The 17134-nt window shown below is 45.5% G+C and overlaps 2 protein-coding genes across 2 annotated transcripts; one reads left to right on the top strand and one right to left on the bottom strand.

Annotated features, from left to right (window-relative positions):
* Positions 1–2292: 2292 nt before the first annotated feature.
* LOC129650869 (C-C motif chemokine 3-like) lies at positions 2293–3437 on the bottom strand. The gene is made up of 3 exons (XM_055579665.1): positions 3362–3437; positions 2787–2901; positions 2293–2383 (listed from the first exon to the last, which is right to left on the bottom strand). Exons 1-3 carry the CDS (start codon positions 3435–3437, stop codon positions 2293–2295), a joined length of 282 nt encoding a protein of 93 aa, XP_055435640.1.
* An 887-nt stretch (positions 3438–4324) lies between these two features.
* LOC129649664 (C-C motif chemokine 14-like) lies at positions 4325–15391 on the top strand. The gene is made up of 4 exons (XM_055577315.1): positions 4325–4361; positions 13313–13496; positions 14244–14358; positions 14750–15391. Exons 2-4 carry the CDS (start codon positions 13433–13435, stop codon positions 14838–14840), a joined length of 270 nt encoding a protein of 89 aa, XP_055433290.1. The 5' UTR covers positions 4325–4361; positions 13313–13432; the 3' UTR covers positions 14841–15391.
* The last annotated feature ends 1743 nt before the right edge of the window (positions 15392–17134 follow it).

Raw genomic sequence — 17134 nt, 5'->3', positions numbered from 1 at the left:
GCGGAGGCCCAGAGCTCCCAGCACTGTGAGAGAGGAGGAGTCTTAAATCCCTGTTCTAAAAGTAACAGTAGCTGACAGATTTTCTGCTAATTAACCATCCAACGGACTTGACCAAAAAACAGATCAGAAGCCTTGAAAAACTGGAAGGGTGTTGTATTTCCTCTGAAACCCCAAGACCAGCCAAAAACAGGTTATGACTACACTCCCACATTGGTTCTCAAGCTAGCTGTACATTAATATTTTAAAATTATTGATGCCCAGGTTTCACCTAGATCTCACTAAATCCTTAACTTTGGAGGCGAGCTCCTGGCAATGAAGTTTTTAGAAAGCTCCCCCTGGACTTGTCTGGTAGTCCGGTGGTTTAGAATCCACCTACCAATGCAGGGAACACAGGCTTGATCCCTGGTTCAGAAAGAGTCCACTTGCTGAGGAACAACTAAGCCTGTTTGCCACAACTATTGAGCACAAGGTCTAGAGTCTACATGCCACAGCTAGTGAAGCCCGTGCACGAAAGTGAGAGGAGCCACCTCAGTGAGAGGAGCTTCCCAGCGGCGCTAGTGGTAAAGAACCCTCCTGCCAATGCAGGAGACATAAGAGACGAGGGTTCAATCCCTGGGTCAGGAAGATCCCCTGGAGGAGGGCGTGGCAACCCACTCCAGTATTCTTGCCTGGAGAATCCCATGGACAGAGGAGCCTGGTGGGCTACAGTCCATGGGGTTGCAAAGAGTCGGACGCAACTGAAGTGACTTAGCAGGAGGCAGGCACCTCGGTGAGAAGCCTGTGCGCTGCAACAAAGTCCCAGTGCAGCTAAAATTAATTAATTACAAAATAAAAAGCTCCCCCAAATGATTCTACTGTGAATTCGAGGTTGAAAAGCACTACTCTGCCTTCAAACCAATCCTGGGTTGCTCAACTCCAACAGGAAATAGGCAGCCTTTATGAGAGATGTGCACCCCAAGGAGTGTTACCAGGTAAAAGACAGGAGTCCCAGTTAAAACTGAATTTCAGATACACAACAAATAATTTTTGTATAAGCATGTCTCAACAATTGCATGGGACATCCTTATACTACAGAATTCTTCCCCCTATAATTATATGTAACTCTGACCACTCTAGCTCCCAAACCTCGGCTCAGATATGGCTTGAAGGACATTCCCCCACAAAGCAGAGTGCAGAATAATGGAGAATGTGAGCAAAGCTCTCAGTCAACTGGCGGGTAGGGCATCCTTGCTAGACTGCAGGCAGGGTTGGCTAGACTGCCACCAAGGCAAGCACTAAGCACAGCACTACTGGAAGCACTTAGCATCAAACCCAGCACTCAGTAAACCCTCAATAAGAGTTAGCCATCATTTTGAGGAAATCATTCATGAAAACACATTTGTGTGTACAAATATATATCACCTTGGTATTCATTTAAGTAGGAAAACTTCCTAGACCATATTAATTATGATTTGGTTGTAAAATAATGTGTTAGGGCGCCCCTGGTGGTTCAGTAGTTAAGAATCTGCCTTCCAATGCAGGGGCCTCGAGTTCGTTCCCTAGTCAGGGGACTAAGATGGCATCTGCCAGGGGTTAACTAAGCCCTGGCACCTCAACTAAAGAGCCCTTGTGCTGTAACTAAGACCCAACACAGTTAAGAATATAAACAATTTTTAATATAGATCAATGAAAATCTTTTTACTTAAAATTATTTTTTAATTGAAAAAAGAAAAGTGTCAGCTTCAACTTTCCAGGATAGCATCTCCAGGGGAATGTCTGGTGTTCTTGTTCTAGGATGCTTTTTCTTTCTCGTGGTTTCTGCCTCTTTTCATATTCCCCTACTTTCCCCCCAGTATTAGTCTCTACCCGTGATTCTGGCTGCTGGGAAAACAAAATCAAGAGTTACCACAAGGAAAAGGCTAGTTTACCTTTTATGGAAGAGCGTTCAATATTTTGAATCACAGTCCTGGGCAAAACCACTCAACCAGCATTTGTTGTTTGGCATGTAATATACGAGTGGTGCCAGGAGAGCGCCAATCACACTGATTGATCCACGTACTGAGAGTGAGGACAGTTACCGAGGAAGGGGGAGGGATGGGTGGGGAAGAGGGGGTCAGAGCAGATATTCATGACATCACACACTTCCACGGTGGAAATAAATGACAAAAGTTAAATAGGAGACATTAAAGTGAAGTGAGTGGCTGGGGATGGGGTGTGACCCACAGAAGAGGTGCCTTTTGGAGTCCCAGGGTCATCGCCCTGCTTCCCCGACTGTCCATAGAGGGAACGTCTTCCCTGCAGCTCCCAGGCCACTCAGGGATTCAGCTCCAGGTCGGTGATGTATTCCTGGACCCAGTCCTCACTGGGGTCGGCACAGACCTGCCGGCCTCTTTTGGTCTTGAAGCTGAGGAGAGGAGCAGAAGGGTTACACACTGGTGAGTGCAGCATGAGGGGGATCCTGGGCCCCCAGGGACCCCTCCCTCCTTCTGCCCCGGACATCTCAGGGCCTGTCCACATGCTCAAATCATGTCCCTTTAACCCTGGGTTCACAGACCTTCCTGGGTCTCCTATGGGGGGTCCCCTCGGAAAGCCAGCACCGTTGTTTGGCAAATGAGAGAGAGGACAGCTTCCTGCTGTCACCCCTTCCCTCTCCTCCATCTGCCCAGGGGAAGACCCCCAGGACCCTCTGCAGGCCCCAAACCAGGTGAGAAAACAAGGCAGGAGCCCCCCTGGTGTCCTGAGCTCTGAGGAGGTGCCTCAGACCCCTAGGCTCCTTCCCCAGGATGGGCAGGAAGGCTGGCCCTTACATGATGCCGGGCTTGGAGCACTGGCTGCTGGTCTCATAATAGTCGTCCACGAATTTGCGCGGGATCTGCCGGGAGACGAAGGAGAAGCAGCAGGCGGTCGGGGTGTTGGCACCAACTGTGAGAAATGGGACAGACCGTGGTAAGTCCTTGTTCATGGGGAAAGGCAGCCAAGCGGCCCCTCGAGGGTCAGGCAGACCTAAAGGAGGCAGCGTGGGGAGTGGGGGGTGGAGGCAGGGGAATCCAGGAGGAAGTGGTGTTATTTCAACTGGATTCCAGAGGAGACCAAAGGCTACACTGGGAGCCCACTGGACACAGATTCCAGCTTTTGTCAGAATCCCACCTGGGCCTCATTTTCCCAGGAATCTATAAAATGGGCTTCCCTCCCACTGTCTCTCAGAGCCAGAGAATAGAACTGTTAAAATCCCCCCTGGGAAGGAAAATTCTGCTCAGGAAATAGTGTCTGAAGTCTCTCTGAAGCTCTCTACTTAAGGGCTCAGGTGAAAGACTTTGGCACTGTGGCCCAAGCCCCGGCCAAGAGTTGGGGACAGGCCAGAAGGAAGGGAAGACGGACTCACGGGTGGCAGAGCAGGTGTGGGCAGAGAGGGCCGCGGTGAGCAGCAGGACAGCCAGGGCGGCCCCGGGGACCTCCATGATGCAGGGCGATGAAAGAGAGTCAGGTGGGCCCAGTGGAGCTGGACTCGGAGACTTTAAGCTGCAGCCTCCTGCTGGGGTTCAGGCTGTGTCCTCTCTTTATAGGCAGCCTTGGGACACTAGAGGATGGAAACTTGTGGAGACCGAGGCGGGGGGTGTATTTTTCATCACAGCGTTGGTATCATGCTGTGAGTGGCAGAAGCCAGCAAAGCTTTGGGTCACCACAAAGGCTCAGCGTATTTGCAGGAACCCTCGTGTTGCTTACTTAATGGGGAAATGGTTTCCCCAGTGAGAGGAGGTGAGAGGCTGGTGTGACCCTGTGACAAGGTTATGTGGTTCTTTCTCACAAGGGCAGGTCTGTACACCAAGCATCTCCCCACAGAGCTGAACCTTCGGGGACCCACCCCCAGCTGTCCCGACAACACAGCTCTGACCTAGATGATAATACCACAGAGTCTTGAGAAGCCCCCACCCCAAGCTAAAAGCACACCCTGAGTGGGGACAGCAGATCTGGGGAATACTCAGCTGCAGAAGGGGCCAGAATGAGGCTGGCCTTGCAGACTTTGGCTCATTCCTCAAACATTCTACCTTAAGCTTTTGATTGCGAGGCATCCATTTCAAAGATATCCATCTTGAATAAGCACATCCCCCGATACAGAACTAGATGATGGGCCAGGCTGCCCTACCCATGGAGTTCCCCTTTTAGAAAGTTCTGGATGACCTAGATAACTGACCATTTGAGTGGCTTCCCTTTTCCCTTCCACACTTTCTCTCTTATCTTTTAAATTCACCAATTAAGAGTGAACATGCAATACCCTGGGCACCCCACCCTCACCCCAATAAAAGCAGAGCCCAGGTCTGAGCTCTCTCCCTCTGTGAGACCTTGCTGTGCGGCCTCAGCGGTTCCAGGTAGCCTCCAGGACGGTGAGTAACAAACCTTGTTTTTTCAAAGTCCCCTGATGGTTGTTGCTGAGGTATGTGTTGCAATAATAAGAACCACAATGGCTGATGCAGCTTCAACATGGGCTCCAGTTGGGAAATGTCAGTGGGGCTCCCACAAAAAATACAGCCCAGGTGAGTGCCTGTAGGTATCACCATCAACAGGCTGAGACTGACACAAGACTGCTGGTCTCTGGGTTAGCTGGACTAACTGGGAACTAATATGATGAGCTTTAAAATGTTGTTACTCTTTGAATAGCAAAGCTCTCTGCCATGCATTGGAGAAGGAAATGGCAACCCACTCCAGTGTTCTTGCCTGGAGAATCCCAGGGACAGGGGAGCCTGGTGGGCTGCTGTCTATGGGGTCGCACAGAGTCGGACACGACTGAAGTGACTCAGCAGCAGCTGCCAGGGACCTATCCTATGAACATACACACAACGATGAGGTTGTATGCATACTACTGTTTGTTACAGCTTATTTATAATAGTTAAAAGATGGCCTACAATTACATGATGGTGTATTCACCTCTTGTAATAATAATTCACCATTAGAAACTGTGAAAGTAAAGAAATTTTACTTTCTTTAAGTAACAACGACATTTCCTTATTTCCTTATTGTAAAATCAAGGAGAAAACTCCAGGGTTTGTCTGGTAGCTCAGTGGCATCATTAAAAACTCTTTAACATCTCCCCTTCCCACATCATTTTGTTGGCTTTTCTTCTTTGGGCTTTCATCTCATGGTGCTAACATGGCTACTGCTGTTCAGGCATCAGTTCAGTTCAGTTCAGTCACTCAGTTGTGTCTGACTCTTTGCGACCCCATGAACTACAACATGCCAGGCTTCCCTGTCCATCATCAACTCCCAAAGCTTGCACAAACTCATGTCCATCATGTCGGCGATGCCATCCAACCATCTAATCCTCTGTCATCCCCTTCTCCCCTCGCCTTCAATCTTTCCCAGCATCAGGATCTTTTCCAAGGAGTCAGTTCTTTGCATCAGGTGGCCAAAGTATTGGAGTTTCAGCTTCAGCATCAGTCCTTCCAATGAATATTCAGGACTGACTTCCTTTAGGATGGACTGGTTGGATCTCCTTGCAGTCCAACGGACTCTCAAGAGTCTTCTCCAACACCACAGTTCAAAAGCATCAATTCTTCGGTGCTCAACTTTCTTTATAGTCTAACTCTCACATCCATACATGACTACTGGAAAAACCATAGCTTTGACTAGATGGACCTTTGTTGGCAAAGTAATATCTCTGCTTTTTAATAATGCTGTCTAGATTGGTCATAACTTTTCTTCCAAGGAGTAAGCATCTTTTTATATCATGGCTGCAGTCACCATCTGCAGTGATTTTGGAGCTCCAAAAAATAAAGTCACTGTTTCCACCGCTTCCCCATCTATTTGCCCTGAAGTGATGTGACCAGATGCCACGATCTTAGTTATCTGAATATTGAGTTTTAAACCAACATTTTCACTCTCCTCTTTCACCTTCATCAAGAGGCTCTTTAGTGCTTCTTTGCTTTATTCCATAAGGGTGGTGTCATCTGCATATCTGAGGTTGATATTTCTCCTGGCAATCTTGATTCCAGCTTGTGCTTCATCCAGCCCAGCATTTCTCATGATGTACTCTGCATATAAGTTATATAAGCAGGGTGACCATATGCAGCCTTGACATACTCCTTTTCCTATTTGGAACCAGTCTGTTGTTCCATGTCCAGTTCTAACTGTTGCTTCCTGACCTGCATACAGATTTCTCAAGAGGCAGGTCAGGTGGTCTGGTATTCCCATCTCTTGAATTTTCCAGAGTTCTGATCCATACAGTTAAAACTGGACACCACCCTTATGGCAGAAAGGGAAGAAGAACTAAAAAGCCTCTTGATGAAAGTGAAAGAAGAGAGTGAAAAGTTGGCTTAAAGCTCAACATTCAGAAAACTAAGATCATGGAATCTGGTCCCATCACTTCATGGCAAATAGAAGGGGAAGCAGTGGAAACAGTATTTGGCTTTATTTTGGGGGGCTCCAAAATCACTGCAGATGGTGATTGCAGCCATGAAATTAAAAGACGTTTACTCCTTGAAAGGAAAATTATGACCAACCTAGACAGCATATTAAAAAGCAGAGACATTACTTTGTCAACAAAGGTCCGTCTGCTCAAGGCTATGGTTTTTCCAGTAGTCACGTATGGATGTGAGAGTTGGACTATAAAGAAAGCTGAGCACAGAAGAATTGATGTTTTTGAACCATGGTGTTGGAAGAGACTCTTGAGAGTCCCTTGGACTTCAAGGAGATCAAACCAGTCCATCCTAAAGGAGATCAGTCCTGGGTGTTCATTGGAAGGACTAATGTTGAAGCTGAAACTCCAGTATTTTGGCCACCTGATGTGAAGAGCTGACTCATCTGAAAAGACCCTGATGTTGGGAAAGACTGAAGGCAGGAGGAGAAGGGGGTGACAGAGGATGAGATGGTTGGAGGGCATCACCAACTCCGTGAACGTGAGTTTGGGTAAACTCTGGGAGTTGGTGATGGACAGGGAGGCCTGGCGTGCTGCGGTTCATGGGGTCACCAAGAGTTGGACACGACTGAGCGACTGAACTGAACTGAACTGACACAATCAAAGGCTTTGGCATAGTCAATAAAGCAGAAGTAGATGTTTTTCTTGAACTCTCTTGCTTTTTTGATGATCCAACAGATGTTGCCAATTTGATCTCTGGTTCCTCTGCCTTTTCTAAATCCAGCTTGAACATCTGGAAGTTCACAGTTCACATACTGTTGAAACCTGGCTTGGAGAATTTTAAGCATTACTTTACTAGTGTGTGAGATGAGTGCAATTGTGCGGTAGTTTGAGCATTCTTTGGCATTGCCTTTCTGTGGGGTTGGAATGAAAACTGACCTTTTCCAGTCCTGTGGCCACTGCTGAGTTTTCCAAATTTGCTGGCATATTGAGTGCAGCACTTTCACAGCATCATCTTTCAGGATTTGAAAGAGTTCAACTGGAATTCCATCCCCTATGCTTGTTTTGTTCTTAGTGATGCTTTCTAAGGCCCACTTGACTTCACATTCCAGGATGGTTGGCTCTGAGTGATCACACCATCGTGATTATCTTTTCTGGAGGTCATGAAGATCTGTTTTGTATAGTTCTTCTGTTCTGTGTATTCTTGCCACCTCTTCTTAATATCTTCTGCTTCTGTTAGATCCATACCATTTCTATTCTTTATTATGCCCATCTTTGCATGAAATGTTCCCTTGGTATCTCTAATTCTCTTGAAGAGATCTTTAGTCTTTCCCATTCTATTGTTTTCCTCTATTTCTTTGCACTGATCACTGAGGAAGGCTTTTTTATCTCTCCTTGCTATTCTTTGGAACTTTGCATTTACATGGGTATATCTTTCCTTTTCTCCTTTGCCTTTCACTTCTCTTCTTTTTTCAGCTATTTGTAAGGTCTCCTCAGACAACCATTTTGCCTTTTTGCATTTCTTTTTCTTGAGGATGGTCTTGATCCCTGCCTCCTGTTCAATGTCATGAACCTCCGTCCGTAGTTCATCAGGCACTCTGTCTATCAGATCTATTGAATCTATTTCTCACTTCCACTGTATAATCATAAGGGATTTGATTTAGGTCATACCTCAATGGTCTAGTGGTTTTCCCTACTTTCTTCAATTTAAGTCTGAATTTGGCAATAATGAGATCATGATCTGAGCCACAGTCAGCTTCCAGTGTTGTTTCTGCTGACTGTATAGAGCTTCTCCATCTTTGGCTGTAAAGAATATAACCAGTCTGATTTCAGTGTTGACCATCTGGTGATGTCCATGTGTAGTCTTCTCTTGTGTTGCTCAGGCATCAGGTCTTCACAAAAAGCTTCATCCACAGGTATAGGAGGGAGTCTCAGAGAGGCAGAGAAAAAGCAGTGTTACTACTGCTTTTAATTTAATTTTTTAACATAATTTGTGATGCTAACTATAGATTACCCTCAAAAGTAGTAAAAATTGATTTTAAGTATATAGAAAATAGAAAAATATTGTTTCATTTCTGAAAGTTGGGTAGGCAGCATGGCAACTGTGAGCAAGAATGTGAGGAGTTTTCATCTACATTCTTCCTGTCTTATTGTGGCCTAAATGAATTCTGAGGCTCATCTAAATACAATGTCTTTGCCTAAAGGTAGGGAAAGTTCTATTACCCAAACTTAACCACTATTAACTTGGTTTATTTCTTTCAAGTGCAGTTTTCCCTAGGCTTTTGATATTTCAGTTACTTACTTTTTACCAGGGGAAGGGAGATAACTGTAGTCATGATATGGATGTGTCAGGGGAGTGTATGTTCCTCGGTTTTTGTCTCGTCACAACAAAGATTTGGAGTGACGGACATTAAGGCCCCCCTCGGCGAGTCATAGCTCTCAGGTCTTAGACAGACGGTATTATAGCTCTCAGGCCTCGAGCGGACCGTGTTATAGCTCTTAGACAAATCAGTGTTACAGCTCTATTTTATTTAGAAGATAGCAGGAAAATCCATCTTCGAGGCGTGAGGGCACGTAGACCCAAAGACGTGAAGAGAAGAGCGCCCCAGCGCGCAGGGGAGAGAGAGAGAGAGAGAGAGCTAGCTTTGGCTCCTCTTTTTATATGTTTCTCTCTCCCTGGGCCTATCCTATGTAAATTGGACCAGCCAGGAGTGGTGTTTGTTTTACCTGAGGTCCTCACTCGGGTCCTTGGACCTTCCTTTGTTCTATTTTCTCGGGCTTTTCCCTTTCTTGTCTTTTAGCCACCGCCATTTGGACTTATTCTACCTACCTAACAGATGCAATTTGTAGCTTTCTTATTTATACTCAACTACAAGACTTTCCCAAATCATTCCAGTATTTTTAAGAGCTGCTTAATTTACTCATCCATCAACATAGTGCATTAATATTATCATGTGCTACTGGAGCACGTTTGGACTGTTTTCAATTTTTATTTGCTATAAATACACTGCACCAAATATCTATATGCATAAAACTTTTTGACAAATGAGGTGTTTTCCCATAGGATATTTTTCTAGTTGTAGACTTTCTGGGCCAGAAAATAAAGACATTTAGGGCTCCTGATCTATAGGGACACCCTATGTCTAATGTGTGTTCATTTCTATACCCAACTGTTAAACAAGATGATGGCATATTGTGGGGACTGGTGAATGTTTGATGAATGGGATAAGTGGATTTAAAAGCTGACTTCATCTACCATGGTCGTGTCTGTAGCCCAGACTTCCCCAATTCCATTCTGTCCATCTGAGTCTGGATCAAACACAGCTCAGGCTACTGAAGACTCGATGGCATCAGTAGATACGCCACAGTCAAAACACCTGTGAAGAACATTAGAAATGTCTGCTCTGAGAAAAGCAAAAGGTAATGGTATGATCCATAAAGCTCTGTTCGTGGTAGAAGACCAGCTAAGCTTGGTCCCCTAGTGACGGCAACTCCTGGCTCCCCCACCTCCTTGTTCGTGAATCATTTCCTCAGAAGCGGTCCGAGCAACATGATGTCATGGTCCTTTTCACCCAGGATGCGGTTTCCAGTGGGACTTGTGTGCTCAGGGTGCTGCGGCATCACCCGTAGGTGTCACCCTCTGTGATCGGAACAGCTGCAGCAGAGCATCAGATGTGCTCTGTGGGAGGAACTATTAATCTGTAGATCTTTCCATGTCCTCACGGCTCTGACACTAGCATCATCTCACCTCCTGTCACTGGCCAAAACCTTTCCAGCCAATCAGCCCCAACAAATGAGCAACTGGGCTCTTCTTGGATGCTCTGAACCTCTGTGTGACCCCCAGGGATCCCAACATGTACAACTCATAACAAGACACCATGCAGCAACTTCCCCTCTGATCACACCCAGCCTCCAGCTTCTCATGCTCTAGAGTTGCCTATAAAGGGACAAGGATACAGGATGGACTCCCAAAGGATGGAGGCAGCAGCACTTGCCCCATTCTATTTTGGTTTTGCCCTCTTTCTGCCCATCATCAATGATTTCCCCATGCAAGTCCCCACGCTGCCCTAGTCAACCATCTCCTCACCACAAGCCTCAGTTCGCGAGTCTTGTCTGTATCACAAGACTCAACTCTCACCCTTTCTTCCTTTTAAAATTGCTTCTCAGTGCTCTGGACAGATGTCTAAACCACATCACTTAAGCCTATGGGTTGAGATTCCCCACATGAAAGCAAAAAACTTCACAGAAGGTTTCAAAATGTTCCAAGTTATTTCCCAAACTTCGCAAAAACTTGTAGCTCTCTTAGATAGGCAGAAGAGGACTAGGACCCACTTTTAGTGGGGAAAATTGAGGTCTAATGCATTCATTCAGTTCAGCTCAGTCACTCAGGCATGTCTGACTCTTTGTGACTCCATGGACTGCAGCACGCCAGGCTCCCCTGTCCATCACCAACTCCCAAAGCTTACTCAAACTCATGTCCATCGAGTTGATGATGCTATCCAACCATCTCAACCTCTGTCGTCCCCTCCTTTGCCTTCAATCTTTCCCAGCATCAGGGTCTTTTCCAAGGAGTCAGTTCTTTGCATCAGGTGGCCAAAGTATTGGAGTTTCAGCATTCATTAACAAGATGCAAATGCCAGGTCTGATTGGTTCCTAGGATGAGCCAAATGACAGAGCCCCTCGACTCTCCCAAGGAGCTCCACTCTTCGGGTGATGTACAGAAGGTGGCATCTTGCTAGCAAATGTCTCTATGGACCAGATGAAGTTCCCCTGAAAGGGATGAACAAGGGCTCCCTGCTCCAATAGCTATATTCCCTGAAGAGGGAGCCAGAGACTGAGAACAAGACAGGCAGAGATTCAAAACAGTAATTCACAGTCAAGAAGAAATGCTTAATTTACTTGGTTCATTTTGTGCCCTACTCTGCAGCCCTGAGCACTAACATCTCCACCAACTTCTGGCCGGCCGCCCTCCAAGGGGGGAAGAAATTGACCTGGCTTTTGATTGTGGCTCTTTTGAAGTGGCTCTTGATTGCCACTTCCTCATGGTTAGGGCAGACACCTAAGTGCCTGCTGTTTCTCTTATTTCTATCCAGATTCACCACAAATTTGTTGATGATCATCGTAGTACCCCCAGCCTGTGCTCCTACCCTGGTATCATATCAGGATCATTCCTGCTTCCTAGAGACAGGCAAGGCTTGTGGAAGAAGACAACCCATGGGACATGGGATGAAAAGCAGATAAGCACAGATAGTAGATTTATTTCTTTATGTTTTTTCCTCTTCCCAGGATGTTTTCTGCATCTTGCTTTTTAATATTTAATATTGAAAATCAAGTCTGTCATGGGCATAGGGAACAAACATGGTACCATAGAGGAAAGGGGAATGGGATGAATTGGGAGATTGGGATGGACATTTATACACTACTATGTATAAAATAGATAACTATTGCAAATCTACTGTAGAGCACAGGGAAATCTACTTGATGCTCTGTGGTGACCTAAATGGGAAGGAAAGTAAAAAAGAGGGGACATATGTAAACACATAGGAGATTCACTTTGCTATACAGCAGAAGCTAACACAACATTGTGAAGAAACTATCAGTTCAGTTCAGTTGCTCAGTCGTGTCCAACCCTTTGCGACCCCATGAATCGCAGCACACCAGGCCTCCCTGTCCATCACCAACTCCCGGAGTTCACTCAAACTCATGTCCATCAAGTCACTGATGCCATCCAGCCATCTCATCCTCTGTCGTCCCCTTCTCCTCCTGCCTCCAATCCCTCTGAGCATCAGGGTCTTTTCCAATGAGTTAACTCTTCGCATGAGGTGGCCAAAGTATTGGAGTTTCAGCTTCAGCATCAGTCCTTCCAATGAACACCCAGGATTGATCTCCCATAAAAATTAATGCTAAAAAAATTAAGTCTGTTCTTGTCATTTTATTTGTTTAAGAGGCTGGCTTTAGGATCCTATACATTAGCCTGTATGTCTATCAGTGGATTTATTCTATTATTCCAACATTGTAGAGTATGTAGTTTAGTGTCAATTATTTTATCATAGATTAGCTACCCCAAATAACACTGTCTTTAAAATTTTTCCCATTTATGAGTTCATTTCCATAAGATAGATTCTGAAAAATAGAATTTTTGGTTCAGAGTATAGACATTTTTACATCTGCTGACCCTCATCCAGCATTAAATCCAGACTTTATTGTAAGGCTGCAATGATTATTTGGCAAATAGTCCAGTTACTGGAAAGCTAATCCTGACTTTCACCACCCTTGCACCTCCAGGCTTTCCAATTCTGTTCTTTCCATCTAGGAAGTGGTTAAGCTCAGCGTATCCTTCTTGAGGCTCAGTGGAGTTTTTACACGTCACATTTAGACACTTAGGACAATTATGGGAGTCTATCAAGGCACCCTCAGAGAAGGTGATGGCACCCCACTCCAGCACTCTTGCCTGGAAAATCCCATGGATGGAGGAGCCTGGTAGGCTGCAGTCCATGGGGTCGCTAGGAGTCGGACACGACTGAGCGACTTCACTTTCACTTTTCACTTTCATGCATTGGAGAAGGAAATGGCAACCCACTCCAGTGTTCTTGCCTGGAGAATCCCAGGGACAGGGGAGCCTGATGGGCTGCTGTCTGTGGGGTCGCACAGAGTCGGACACGACTGAAGCAACTTAGCAGCAGCAGCAGCAGCATCAAGGTACCCTGCTCTATGGAAGAAGGCTGTGATCACTCATTTCAGAGAGAAATCTGTCACACGGAAAGGAAACAGCTAAGGCTGATCCCTGGGCGGTGCCAACTTCTGGTCCCCCATCTGGAGAAACAACTTTCTCATAAGCACCAAGCAAATTGGTAACTGAACTATGTGTTATGTGCTCCCTGAGCTCCTCTGGTAATCAAAGGCAGCCCTGAGTGGTGCAACTCATAGGACATGACTACACTTAAAATTCCACCATAGACACCTCTGACTTTTATATTTCCACAGCCCAGGGCATCTAGAAAAAGAAGAGAAGACAGCTCACATCCAAGAAGGAGACAAGCAGAAGTGAGTTCCCAAGCCCCTTCTCAGCTCTGCCCACACTCTTCTGCCTGCCTGTCCAGCATCATGAAGGTCCTCGTGGCTGCTGTCTTTGTCCTCTGCACTGTGGCCCTCTGCTCCTGTGCAAGAGGTAAGTCTGCTATCTGCTATCCATTGTCAGTTGCTACTCATACTGTAGTCCAAAGTCCAGCCCAAGTGCTGTGGCTTAAGAACCCTCGTGTGAAATTAAAGAACATTGAATGGGGTTTCAAAAATGACGTGGTTGCTTTTTTCAAGAAGCTTCAAAAGGAGTGCATTGATTTGGGCTGCAGGTTGGAGTTAGGAGAAGTTTTATCTGACTTTTTAGGTGAGAAACTTGAAGTCTAACATGTTTGCTTGTTAGCATGAGGTAGAAGGGGCTTCCTCGGTGGCTCCATGGTAAAGAATCTTGACAGCAATACAGGAGATGCTTGAGATGCTGGTTTGATCCCTGGGTTGGAAAGATCCCCTGGAGGAGGGCATAGCAATCCACTTCATTAGTTTTACCTGGAGAATCCCACAGACAAAGGATTCTGCTGGGCTACAGTCCATGGGGTCACAAAGAGTCAGACACGACAGAAGTGACTTAGCATGCACTTATGCTTTAATTGATCAGGAAAACATTTCCACAAAGGAAGCTGGGAGTAGGGAGTAGACATTCTAGGGTTTAGTTCCCTGTGGAGAAAGATAGAGACCAAATGAAGAGACAAGTCCAAAGACAAGACTAGGGATATTAATGAGAAACTAGCAAATGAAAGAATCAAATGATTTCCAATTTCCTTTGCCCACCATGTGGTGGCAAAGCCCCTCTGGGGCTTGCCTTTGCTCCTGCATAACTGTTATTCTTATTCCTTTACAGAAAGGATTCACACCCCACCCACTTGCTGCTTCACCTACACCTCCAGGAAAATCCCCCGTGGAAATGTGGTTAGCTATTTAAAGACCAGCAGCAACTGCCCCCAATCTGGTATCATGTAAGTGTCAGTCCTCCTGTTCAACCCTGGGGAGACTCAGGACATGGAGGTGTAGGGGTATCCATAGGGGTCAGAGCAAGGAGCAGATCTCAAGAGCACCAGTTCATGGCAAAGGGTCATCCTGGGAAGGTGCTCAGCACTCTTGGGGCCTTTTGTCCATACAGCACACAGGGAGAGGTCAGTGGGCTGTCTCCTGACATGGGATGAGGGTTGCAGGGAGCCAGGGAGGATGTGGCCAGAAGTGGAGGGAAAAGAGGAAAGGAAGGGACAGCAGAAAGGAGGTGGCCTGAGGTTATCTCCATAAATCCCATAGGGATGAAGATGCAGAGGCCACAGGTGGTCAAAACCATCCCTACTCATTCTCTGTACTATACGTCTGCCCTCTCCACAGCTTCCTCACCAGAAGGGGCCTATCTGTCTGTGTCAATCCTGCTGATAGCTGGGTCCAGAAATACATCAGGGACCTGAAGAAGAGCCCCTGAGTGGTCCAGAAGGAACCTATTGAAATGTGGGCAGAGATTGGGCCTCAGGGACCTGAGCAAGGGGACTGCAAGCCCGGAAGTTTCCTCTCCCATGAGTCCCTCTCCCCTCCACTCACCACATTCTGGAAACTTTCTTTACTTTAGTTAAACTACTGAAATGTAAATTGTTTTATTCATTTGATGCTTTCTCTGAGAAATCCTATGATGCCCTCTCATTCCCAAGCCCCTTCCCAGTCAATCACATGGAGGCTGATGAGTAATGATTTATACTCTGTCTCTGGCTACACATCCGTCAACAGATGCTTATTGAGTTTTTCTGAGACTTTTCCTCTGTTAAAAATGTCAGAATAATAAAGATTATTTTTGTTTCTTAAATATATTTTAGACTTCTGGCTTCACTTTTTTTTCCCCTTGACAAATCAGTTTCATTGGTTGGAAAGAATAAGAAAGAATGCTTAGAGGCATCTGAGCAGAAAGGGAAGTCAAGAGAATGAGGATAAGTGTCATTTCAACCACACCAGCTTTATACCAGAGAAATACTTCTTGTAGTTCAGGAAAAAAGCAAAGGATTGAAAACAAATGTAAACTAACATGCAGCAAGGAAATTCATCACTTAAATAACACCAAACCAAAGCATTCGATCATGTGTATTTAAGCTTTCTTAAGAATAAGGACTAACAGCTTTTGAGGACTTACTATGAACCACGGTCTATACTAAGGGATTTACATGCATAGTCTATTCTTCAAAATCACTGTGCTGTGTGTACTCTGAGTATCTCCCTTTGACAAATGAGAAAACAGTTTCAGTGAGCTTATCCAAGGTCATACAGCTAGTAACGCCACAGTCAAACCTGCAGATGAGAGCAAGACCCACACTCTCAACTTAACACTAAGAAACTGTCTCTCAGAGTTCCACTTGAAGCAGATTTACCAGGAATGCACAATTCCCTGCCAAGAGACAGACTACCTCAGCGAGCCAGAAGTGAGTTGCTGGTTAAAGAAAGGATAGAAATCCAGGGATAGCCTGGCACTGAAACCTCTTCTAGACTGAGGATATTGGCAATTCAGAAGAGGTGGCTAAGAAGGTGAGCTGAACCTTTCTCAGCCTTGCTGGACTGGTGGAGAACAAAGTCCAGGGCTGCCCAAATGAAGGGACAACAAGAAACCATCCTTTGTCTGGGCTGATGCCTTAGAAAGAAAAATAAATGAGAAGGAAACCATCCCTTGAACAAGAGGAGGCCAGCTCCCATCATTTGGGGAGTTTAGAAAATCTCAAATTCATTATTTTTAAATATGATCCCAGATGCTAATGACATAAATGCCTGACAAGGAAGCTTGAGTTTTTTGGTGAGGAACTGGAGGTTATCGTGAGTATCCTTGCAGATTTGTAAAAGTAAAAAATAAATTCTGTAACCAAAAAAATGCAAAAACTGAAATAAAACCTCAGAACAGGTTAAAACCAACAGAAGACATACCGGTAAAGTTCAAACAGATCAAAATGAAGCAAGGGGAAACAGAAACTAAAAAATACAAAAGAGAGGATAAGAGCACACAGAGGCTAGAGCAGGGCATCTGTGGTCTGGGTGACTAGAATCTCAAAATGAGAGGAGAAATGGGAATTTGCTGTATGACTCAGGGAACTCAAACAGGAGCTCTGTGACAACCCAGAAAGGGTGGGGCAGGGGTGGGGAGGGTGGTGGGCGGTGGATAGAGAGAGAAATGGGAAGGAGGTTCAAGAGGGAGGGAACACGGGTGTAATTATGGCTGACTCTTATTGATGTTTAACAGAAAACAACAAGCTTCTGTAAAGCAATTATCCTTCAATTAAGGAATCAAGTGGCAAAAAAAAAAAAAAAGAGAGAGAGAGAGAATGAGACAGCAAACAGATCTGAAGAGATAACAGCTAACAGTTTTAGAAAACAGATGAAAGATATAATTCTGAAGATACAAGGAGGGAGGGCATTATCCCCATTGCTATCAATGGGCCAAGTTTTGTATCAGCCACTCCTACCCTCAGTACTAGCTGGAAAAGGAGAAATACCACTGATGCTGGTCCCTGTCTCAGCAGCCAGTCCTGACAGTTTGATGAATAGTGTTCTCTGGGACTTCCCACAGAATATAACGTGGATGGCCTTTCAGCCTCACATGGACTCCACCATGCCCACTTCCACGGTCATTTTCATCCCTTCCTTCTCCATCTGTCATGCAATTCAAATATTTTAAGTTCACTGCACATGAGTCATTGATTTCTCCAGGATTCTGGAGCTTTCCTGGCTGCAAAATTGCACCAACTT

The sequence above is a fragment of the Bubalus kerabau genome, chromosome 4, assembly GCF_029407905.1.
Source record: "Bubalus kerabau isolate K-KA32 ecotype Philippines breed swamp buffalo chromosome 4, PCC_UOA_SB_1v2, whole genome shotgun sequence".
In the NCBI taxonomy this organism is placed as follows: Eukaryota; Metazoa; Chordata; class Mammalia; order Artiodactyla; family Bovidae; genus Bubalus; species Bubalus kerabau.
Note: the sequence above shows the minus strand (reverse complement) of the source record. Positions and strands in the feature narration are given on the sequence as shown.